This window comes from Neoarius graeffei, chromosome 7, assembly GCF_027579695.1.
Source record: "Neoarius graeffei isolate fNeoGra1 chromosome 7, fNeoGra1.pri, whole genome shotgun sequence".
Taxonomy (NCBI): Eukaryota; Metazoa; Chordata; class Actinopteri; order Siluriformes; family Ariidae; genus Neoarius; species Neoarius graeffei.
This window is the reverse complement of record NC_083575.1, coordinates 75,457,129-75,468,490: the sequence shown is the minus strand read 5'-3', so window position 1 is coordinate 75,468,490 and position 11,362 is coordinate 75,457,129. Positions and strand designations below refer to the sequence as shown.

At 41.9% G+C, this 11,362-nt stretch overlaps 1 protein-coding gene across 1 annotated transcript; it reads right to left on the bottom strand.

The window, feature by feature from the left end:
* Window positions 1-9,878: 9,878 nt before the first annotated feature.
* Window positions 9,879-11,156, bottom strand: adra2c (adrenoceptor alpha 2C). Its single transcript, XM_060924862.1, has one exon. It carries the CDS (start codon window positions 11,154-11,156, stop codon window positions 9,879-9,881), a length of 1,278 nt encoding a protein of 425 aa, XP_060780845.1.
* Between the last annotated feature and the right edge of the window lie 206 nt (window positions 11,157-11,362).

Below are 11,362 nucleotides of genomic sequence, written 5' to 3'. Positions count from 1 at the left end.
ACACTTATATTATCAATAGCATGTTATTGTAATTCCTCCTCCCTATACCTCATAAAGATCTGTTCCTTATACCTTTTTTTGAACTGGTTTATAGTTGTACATTTCATGAGCTCCACATTCAAACTGTTCCATAGCTTTACTCCACAAACAGAGATACTGAACATTTTTAACTTTGTCCTAGCACTGAGAATTTTAAATTTCAATTTACCCCTAAAATTATAGCCCCCCTCTCTATCCGAGAACATTATTTGGATATTCCTTGGTACTTTATAATTCCTTACTTTGTACATTACTAAGGCAGTTTTATATTCTATAATATCCCTGAATTTTAAACATTTTGAATTTAAGAATAGTGAATTAGTATGATCTCGGTAACCAGCACTATGAATTATTCTTATAGCTCTTTTTTGAAGTATAGTTATTGCATGAAGTTAACATTTATATGTATTTCCCCACACCACTGAACAGTAATTTAAGTACAGTAAAACCAGGGAAGAGTAAAGAATGTGGAGTGAATTATAGTCCAGGACATGCTTAGCTTTACTCAACACAGATATGCTTCTTGATGGTTTCATTAGTATGTATTTTATATGTGATTTCCAATTAATTCTATCATCTATTATTACCCCAATAAATTTCTTATTAGAAACTCTTTCAATATCAACACCATCTACCTGTACATTTATTGCCCTATTTATTTTATAATTATTAAATAACATGATTTTTGTTTTAGACAGATTTAATGATAATTTATTTTGATCAAACCAACTTTTTAACCTGCACAATTCTGAAGAGATTGTTTTCTAACTCATGTAAATTTGTTCCAGAACAAAACATATTTGTGTCATCTGCAAATAATACCATCTTAAATATCTTTGATACATTGCACATATCATTTATATAAAGAATAAACAGTTTAGGACCCAATACTGACCCCTGAGGGACACCACAATCAATATTCAAACGAGTTGAGAAAGAGTCACCCAACTTCACAAACTGTGTCCTATTGCTCAAATAACTTTTTATCCAATTTAATACAACTCTCCTTATCCCATATTGTTCCATCTTATTAATTAATATATCATGATTAATAGTGGGCGGCATGGTGGTGTAGTGGTTAGCGCTGTCACCTCACAGCAAGAAGGTCCGGGTTTGAGCCCCGTGGCCGGCGAGGGCCTTTCTGTGCGGAGTTTGTATGTTCTCCCCATGTCCGCGTGGGTTTCCTCCGGGTGCTCCGGTTTCCCCCACAGTCTAAAGACATGCAGGTTACGTAGGTTAACTGGTGACTCTAAATCGACCGCAGGTGTGAATGTGAGTGTGAATGGCTGTCTGTGTCTATGTGTCAGCCCTGTGATGACCTGGCGACTTGTCCAGGGTGTACCCCGCCTTTCGCCCGTAGTCAGCTGGGATAGGCTCCAGCTTGCCTGCGACCCTGTAGAAGGATAAAGCGGCTAGAGATAATGAGATGAGATGAGAGATGATTAATAGTGGGCGGCATGGTGGTGTAGTGGTTAGCGCTGTCACCTCACAGCAAGAAGGTCCGGGTTTGAGCCCCGTGGCCGGCGAGGGCCTTTCTGTGCGGAGTTTGTATGTTCTCCCCATGTCCGCGTGGGTTTCCTCCGGGTGCTCCGGTTTCCCCCACAGTCTAAAGACATGCAGGTTACGTAGGTTAACTGGTGACTCTAAATCGACCGCAGGTGTGAATGTGAGTGTGAATGGCTGTCTGTGTCTATGTGTCAGCCCTGTGATGACCTGGCGACTTGTCCAGGGTGTACCCCGCCTTTCGCCCGTAGTCAGCTGGGATAGGCTCCAGCTTGCCTGCGACCCTGTAGAACAGGATAAAGCAGCTAGAGATAATGAGATGAGATGAGATGATTAATAGTATCAAAAGCTTTTTGAAGATCAATAAATATCCCAGCGACATGTTTCTTATCATCTATAGAGTTACTGATTTCTTCAGTTGATTCCATTAGTGCCATCTCTGTTGATCTATTTGCTCTAAATCCATATTGACTATCACTGAGTAGTTTGTATTTTTCAATGAATTTATCTAATCTGTTATTGAATAGTTTTTCAAGAATTTTGGAGAATTGAGGAAGTAAAGAAACAGGTCTGTAATTTGTGAAGTTGTGTTTGTCCCCAGATTTATACAATGGAATTACTTTTGCTATTTTCATATTGTTTGGAAATGTCTCATCTCATCTCATTATCTCTAGCCGCTTTATCCTTCTACAGGGTCGCAGGCAAGCTGGAGCCTATCCCAGCTGACTACGGGCGAAAGGCGGGGTACACCCTGGACAAGTCGCCAGGTCATCACAGGGCTGACACATAGACACAGACAACCATTCACACTCACATTCACACCTACGGTCAATTTAGAGTCACCAGTTAACCTAACCTGCATGTCTTTGGACTGTGGGGGAAACCGGAGCACCCGGGGGAAACCCACGCGGACACGGGGAGAACATGCAAACTCTGCACAGAAAGGCCCTCGCCGGCCACGGGGCTTGGACCTTCTTGCTGTGAGGCGACAGCGCTAACTACTACACCACCGTGCCGCCCTGCTTGGAAATGTACCGGTTTGAAATGACAGGTTACAGATGTATGTTAATGGTTTAGAAATCCCCCCAATAATAGTTTTCACTAGTTTCATATCAATATCATTACAATCTGTGGATATTTTATTACTACATTTATTAACTATATCAATAATTTCCTTCTCATCTACTGGTGTAAGAAACATAGAACAAGAATTCCTCTTTATAATATTATCTATACAATCATCATTTGTTACTGGATCAGAGATATTTTGAGCTAATCTTGGTCCAACATTAACAAAAAAAATATTAAAAGTATTAGCAACTACATCCATGTTATAATTTTCAATACCTTTGTCATTAAAGTATTTAGGGTAATGTATTTGTCCAGAACCATCTTTAATAATACTATTTAATAGATTCCATATTCCTTTAATATTATTTTGTTATTATATATTAATTTACCATAATAATCCTTCCTACATCTCCTTATGATACTTGTTAACTTTTTATATTTTTTATATTTATTTTCTGCCTCTTTGGTTCTTAATTTAATAAATAATCTATATAGAGTGTTTTTCTTCTTACAGGCATTTTGTAATCCCTTAGTAATCCAAGGTTGGTCAGTTTCTATGATTGTTTATGATTGAAGACTTATTATAATTAACATTCAACTATATTAGTGACATATTTATGGAATAAGAATAAAACAACCAGTTGATGTTCACCAAGTGTCAGCTTCATTTTCAGCTTCAGCTATTCAATTACATTACATGACTATCCAGATCTAACTCAGGAACCGGCGCGTATTATGTACATGCATGGCACGTAAGTGCCTCTTTACATGGATAGCACTTTATTGCGAACACAGCATAAGGAAGGAGGTAAACTGGGCTAGCATGATCACTGACAATCTCCACATGGAACTACTAGGGCAGTTATGCACTGAGCGCTTACGTGGATGGAGAGTGGAGTATGTCCGAATGTAGAACATTCACATGGCGGCGTGCCATCACCGATGCATGGGGATAACAAGAAAAATTAAACAAAAGACCGCATTTTCAAGATTGACTTCTTTATTAGTGTAGCTGCAACATTTACAGGCGTGTTGGCAATATTATGGGTGTAGCGGTAAGGAAACGTTGTGTATCAGCCTGATATGCTGAAAAGGCCTAGTTAGAACCCTGGTAGTAGTAGTAGTAGTAGTAATTTTTACCCTTTCTCTCAGGCAATAATGAGGGAGTAAGAGGTTTATGAAAGGTCAATCTAAATCAATAGAAAATAATACGTTATTAAGGCTGGGTTATAAATAATTCTACAGATACATGGATGGGTGGGACGGTGGTGTAGTGGTTAGTGCTGTCGCCTCACAGCAAGAAGGTCCGGGTTCGATCCCCGTGGCCGGCGAGGGCCTTTCTGTGCGGAATTTGCATGTTCTCCCCGTGTCCGCGTGGGTTTCCTACGGGTGCTCCGGTTTCCCCCACAGTCCAAAGACATGCAGGTTAGGTTAACTGGTGACTCTAAATCAGGGGTGTCAAACCTGATCCATAAAGGGCCTTGTGGCTGCAGGTTTTCATTCCAGCCATGCAGCAGCACAACTGACTTGGCTCATTCAATCAACTGAACTGTCTTCACACAGTCAAATACTTGCAGCCACACCCACCCTTGATTAAAGGGTGGGTGTGTCAGTTGATTGAATAAGCCAAATCAGGGTGCTGCTGCCGGTGGTGTAGTGGTTAGCACTGTCGCCTCACAGCAAGAAGGTCCTGGGTTCGAGCCCCGGGGCCGGCGAGGGCCTTTCTGTGTGGAGTTTGCATGTTCTCCCCGTGTCCGCGTGGGTTTCCTCCGGGTGCTCCGGTTTCCCCCACAGTCCAAAGACATGCAGGTTAGGTTAACTGGTGACTCTAAATTGACCGTAGGTGTGAATGTGAGTGTGAATGGTTGTCTGTGTCTATGTGTCAGCCCTGTGATGACCTGGCGACTTGTCCAGGGTGTACCCCGCCTTTCGCCCGTAGTCAGCTGGGATAGGCTCCAGCTTGCCTGCGACCCTGTAGAAGGATAAAGCGGCTAGAGATAATGAGATGAGATGAGATGAGGGTGCTGCTGCATGGCTGGAATGAAAACCTGCAGCCACACGGCCCTTTATGGATCAGGTTTGACACCCCTGCTCTAAATTGACCGTAGGTGTGAATGTGAGTGTGAATGGTTGTCTGTGTCTATGTGTCAGCCCTGTGATGACCTGGCGACTTGTCCAGGGTGTACCCTGCCTTTCGCCCGTAGTCAGCTGGGATAGGCTCCAGCTTGCCTGCGACCCTGTAGAAGGATAAAGTGGCTAGAGATAATGAGATGAGATGAGATACATGGATTTTGCTGATTAAGGCTCTATAGGAAGATCGTTCACAAGAAATGTTAGTCAAAACATCAATATTTATCAGAGAATGAGAAAATGGTGCCATTTACATCAACTTTTATCTGTTTTTGTCTAGGACATTATTTGTGCCTGCAGCAGGATCACTGGGGATGAATAAAGTCAAAAGCAGGGCTTTTTCCCTACCCCTTTCCTTTGCAGTCTCTCTATAATATATCTCAATGGCTTGACAAGAAGGTCGATATTTAGTTTGTTATGTTTCTTTTTCATTCTGAGTTAAGTAATTAAAGGAAACATTTAATACAAAAAAGAGATTATTGACAAATGATTATGCAGCCGGGGGTTAAATGACCCTCATACAACTGACGGCTAAATAAAATATAATGAAATGTTTTTGCTTTCACTCATGAAACCAACTGAATCATTGATATTTGTACTGATACACTGAGCTGAACAAGACTTGTAATCCATTTTACCCAATGACAATAAAGACATTAGGAACTGACTTTTAAAACAGAAAATTTTATCGATTCATCCAACTGCTTAAACATTGCTTATCCCTCAAAGAATCTATCCATCCATTTTGGCACATCAGTACAGTGATGTACTATGTGGCTGCTCTGACAGCTTCAGTCATCAAAGTCTCTAGGGACCATTACAGTAATAGTTTCCCGTTGCCTTCTACTGGATTATTATAGAGATTTTTTCTCCTCTCAACCATTCACACTTACACCTATGGACAATTTTAGAGCTACCAATTAGCCTAACTTGCATGTTTTTGGACTGTGGGGGAAACCAGAGCACACTCACACAGGGAGAACATGCAAACTTCACACAGAAAGGTCCCCGCCAACTGCTGGGCTCGAACCCAGAACCTTCTTGCTGTGAGGTGACAGTGCTAACCATTACACCACCATGCCGCCCCCTCAAATAATACTGTATTTAAAAAAAGTTACTGAGTTATCCATTTCTCTTCATAATTTCACTTGTAGTATATTCAAACTTCACCCATATATATTTTTATAGATATGTTCTGTATCAAGTAGTACATATTTTTCATATTATCCTTATTTAGTCTGAGGACCAAAATGGTTACTATTCCACAAATTAATCATATAATACAGTGAATGCAGAAAACAGTAACCCTTTTGAACAACAGCATATAAAAACAGCAGAAGTTATGGAAATTTAGAAATTCCAATATGACCATTAATGGGTGGGTTTATAGCCATGATCTCTGTGTATCTAACTCATCTGCCTCAACTCTTACAGTGTTAGCCAGAGATGAGTGTTGGAAGTGTTTTCCTCCTTTTAGGTCTCATTGTGATAATGGCATCTTTTTTCATCTTTCTCAAAAACAAAAGATGCCGTGACAGTCATTCTGATGCATTCAACAAATTAAACATCCATCCATCCATTATCTGTAGCCGCTTATCCTGTCCTACAGGGTCACAGGCAAGCTGGAGCCTATCCCAGCTGACTATGGGCAAGAGGCGGGGTGCACCCTGGACAAGTCACCAGGTCATCACAGGGCTGACACAGAGACACAGACAACCGTTCACACTCACTTTAGAGCCACCAATTAGCCTAACCTGCATGCCTTTGGACTGTGGGGGAAACTGGAGCACCCAGAGAAAACCCACACAGACACAGGGGGGAATATGCAAACTCCACACAGAAAGGCCCTCGTCGGCCGCTGGGCTCGAACCCAGGACCTTCTTGCTGTGAGGCAACAGTGCTAACCACTACACCACCGTGCCGCCCCAAGTTAATCATATACATATTATTTCCTTTAATGTCTCAGCTGATATTTACACTGAGAGCAGAGTATCATAAACATTCGATTTGCAGTTGAAAACAATGAGTTACAATTATGCCAGTTTTTGGTTTTACAGCCTTATAAGTGTAAAAACGCTTGTTTTTTTTTAAGTTTACTTAATGTATTGAAGTAATTACAATTAGTGCTACATAATATGGATGAATATTATATTTTATTATGTCCACATTCACTGGATATGAGCAACCGCATGCTCTGATTGGCTACTCTACTACTAAGCTATCAGCTCATATATTGTGAGTAGAGAAAAACAAAATGGCAGAACGTTTTCCTGAACCAACTGAGGATGAAATAAAAAATCGAAAACAACCCCCCCTCCAAAAAACAAAAAAAGCAACAAAATATGGAATGAAAGTATTTGATGGTAAGAACGTACCTTTTTTATTTTTCAAGAATTATTATTATTGCATTTTTCACAAACTGCTACTGTCATTTTACTGGTTACTATGCATGTATGCAATTTGTCACATGGCTGCTAAGTGAAAATTATTTTGTCGGACGTTTTGTATAAATTTTTATTTATCGAATTTGCAACAAATAAAAATAAAAATGCTCTGTTTCTCAAAATCCAGTGAATGTGGAGAGAATAAAACAGTTATTCCACTCAATCTCATCGTACATGGCTTATAGCCAACTCGGTGTGACGCACACCGTCGGCTATCAGCTTATATATGACTCGATTTCATGGAATAACTGTTAAATATTGTGATACACGTGTTTTCTCTGTGTCCATGTGTGTTTCCTCCAGGTTCTCTGGTTTCCTTCCACTTCCCAAAACATGTAATTCCTTCCACTTCCCAAAACATGTAGATCGGCTCTGCCAGATTGTCCCTAGATGTGAATGAGTGTGTCTGGTGCCCTGAGATGGACTGGGTGTATTCCCTCCTCACACCCACTGATCTGAATCCACCAAAATCATGACTAGGATACAATGCTTACTGGAGATGAATGATGTTTCATGGTTAAAGATTGGCCTCTGTTAAGTTCAACAAATTGTATCTGAAATTTCTGAGACTGGCCAGCAACTACAGTCAATATACTAACAAACAAACAAACAAACAAACAAAATGTCATTTGTTAAAGTGCCCATGAAAGGCTTCAACAATAAAAATATTGCAAGTTTGTGATCAGTGGCGTTCACAGATAGACACGAGGTGGTGCTCAAGCACCTGCCCCTCTGCCCTCTGTCCAAAAAAGTGCCCTTTTGAATTTTTTTTTACAGTTTACTGAGGCCAATGTCGACATGATCTTTTAGAAAAGCCGCGGCATTAAAAGCGTGTGCGAAAATAATGTCCCGATGTGTGCCCCCTCCTCACACACACCGGACTTCTGTCTCTCTTGCTCTGTCACGTGAACAAGCATGCAGTGCATTCAATGTGAGGTTGCAGCAGCATAGTGTCCTGGAAGCCACGGCCTTGTCGTAGCGCAGACAACACATCGGGCAGTCAGTCAGCTCTTCCCCTGCCCCACCAGCCAGGTAACACATGAATCGAGTGAAAATGTATTGTTTGCCCTCTAAGCCCAAGCTGTAATTATTTTGTCGTGAAGTAGCCCGTCGCATACAGAAACAACTGCACATAAGTATTATATTTTTTGCTAGACCATTTTCAGATTTAGGAAAACAAAAATTTCTTTTTCTATTTTGTTCAACTAGAGATTCCTGGCAAAGTCAAAAAGCCTTGATGTAATAAATTAACATTAAGTGGTTGTTTTACACCTTTAAAAACTAAAACGGGTCAGTGGCGACCCGAACACAAGAGGAGGGTTAAATCTCAGACTTTTATAATAAGGTGTTCCACATGCGCAAAAAAGTGCCCTTTTCCCCCCCAGAGCACTTGTCCCCCAAAATGTCTGTGCACGCCACTGTTTGTGATACCAATTAACAAACAAGTCATTGATCAGCCCAAAATACACCCAGTAGTCAGGAAAGAACCACAAAACCATTATATACTGTTTTTATAGAGGTAAGTATAAGTATAATTTATTTATTTATTTATTTATTTATTCAATTTCTTTCGTTCATCAAATGTGCTTGTGGTGCCAGTTTGGCCAATTTAAAGATATCACAAGAAGCTGGGGAAAAAAAAAGAAACCTGGCCCAATCCCCAGGTATAGCAAAGGTTTTCATGACATACAGAAAAGAAACATTCGATAAAAATGGCCTTGCCCTTTGTAATGTATATCATACAGTGTCATCATATACAGTGTCATAGTACAATATAATACAATCAACAAGCATGGGCACAGAATGGCATCAGTTGTTCAGAAAATCCATAAATAAATCCCGAAGAACAGTAAGCTTATAAATACTTATATAATCATACACAGCTTTGTTTTAATGACGTGAAATTATGTGTTCAGTATGGTTCTCAGTAATGGCATCTTATCGTATAGAGCTTCAGCAGCAATCCAGTGTTTATTAAAAGCACATCATTGGACAGACAGTTTAAGCTAATGGCACACAGGTAAAAGGTTTTGGGTTGTTGGGTTTATTTCCTCAGAGGTGTCTTGCAACAGTGGGAAAGCACACATCTCATCTACAATATCTTTCAGTGATGTCTCTCTGTAGGACCTGAACCTCCTCTATTCAGTAACTAACCAATGTACAATTTTGTTTGCTGAAATCATAAACAATATACAGTCCCATAATTTGTTTTTCATTTCCCCTCTTTTATATTACATCTCTCCATTTAAAAAGGAAATGACCTTTCATATTACATAGCCCTCTAGTCCCAAAGAAGAAAGCCATATGTGCAAACTGATCATAAATATGTCTCTTGGTAATGCACAAGTGCCTGTGGCTGTAATTAAGATAAGTCTGTTTCCGCACAGTACAGTGTCGCTGCTTTTAGGTGGGCATTTTTTGAAGAACCTTGCTACTGTATGAACTGACAGACCACAGCTGCTGTCCTGACACAGCTCAGTGCTTTAGATAATAAAACAGATCATCGTTAACATCTGTGTTGTGGGAAGATTGTCAAGGCATTGATGCAGAGGGACAGTTGATGTTTGAATACAGCTGCTGCCAAAATACAGTACTAAGTAGATTGTTGTTTTTTTTTGTAAACATCCATGGCTTTTCTGTCAGGCAGAACTGGTGTTTGTGCCATTCGGAACACCCTACCAATATGCTCTTCTAAAAAGATCTCTTCAAGGATTTGCACAGAATCTTCTGGAAAGCTCTGCGGAAATCCTGGTTAAAGATAGTGTAGATAACAGGGTTGAGGGAGCTGTTGCAGTAGCCAATCCAGAAGAAGAACTTGAAGAGAGGGTCAGGGATCTCGCACGGCTTCCGGCAGATTCCATACAGACTGTAGCTGAAGAAAAATGGGAACCAGCAGACCACAAACACACCCATGACTACAGCCAGGACAAAGGTGAAGCGCTTCTCACGGGCTTGTGAGATCTTCTTCCTGGACATGGTGCTCCTTCTCTTCCTGCGGGAGGAGAACAGGTCCAGGGACTTGCTGCTTGCACGGGACTTGCGGCTTGAGTGCTTGGAGCTGGAGCTGTTCTTACGGCTGGTCCGCCGTTCTCTTCGGCCTGCTCCTGACTCACGGCGTGGCCGCTTGGCCTTCTCGTCTGAGGAGCTGCTGTCATCTAGTTCCGCGTCAGGTTCATCGTCAGGAGGTTTTTTATTAACAGGCTGAGGTGGAGATGCACAGTGACCGTTCTGCCGCCCAGAGTCGTCTCGGCTCAGACTGTTTTCAAGGCGTGGTGCCTCCTCCGGCTCATGACGCTTCTCTGACATGCTCCGAGTGCGCGTTTTGGCCACCTGGTAGATGCGCACATAGACAAGGATCATGATGAGACACGGTGCGAAGAAGGAGCCAATACTGGAGTACAAGATGTACCACGTGTGGTCATTAAGCTGACACTGTGGCTCACGCTCACTGCCTTCACTACTCCGGTCCATGGAGATGAGTGGCGGGAAGGAGATCACAGCCGAGATCAGCCACACCACTACGATCATTGCCTTCACTCGGCGTGGCGTGCGCTTCAGGTTGTATTCCACTGCCTGCGTTACTGACCAGTACCTGTCTAAGCTGATGGCACACAGGTGAACGATGGAGGACGTACAGAAGAGGACGTCCAGTGCGAGATAGATATCACACCAGACTTGCCCGAAGAACCAGTAACCCATTAGTTCGTTTGCCAGAGAGAAAGGGATGATGAGGGTGGCCACGAGGATGTCTGCAGTGGCCAAAGACACCAGGAAAAGATTCTGGGGTGGCTTGAGAGCTCTGCTTGTCAGCACCGCGATCACCACGAGAACATTTCCAACTATAGTAAACAAAATGAGGAAGCTTACCAAACCGGCGAGTCCTACGACAGTGGCCAGAGTGTAGCCACTGGTCAAATTCCCAGTGAAATTGGAATAGTTCAGGCCGCTGAAAAAACTCAAGTTATCCATTCTGAGGCGGAACTGTCCAGATGTTGTTGTTTTATTTCTTCGGAAGTCCTCAGTCGGTGGCTTTTTAAGCGTAAACGCAGCGCGCGGCTGTTTTACCGACGTCCCCGGTTGTGGCTCGCGCGGTAGCCGCTTTCCCCGCGTGCCTCCTCTTCTGTCTGTCCGTTACTTTCATCTCGTTCCCTTCTTCACTTCTTCCTTAAGCGCAG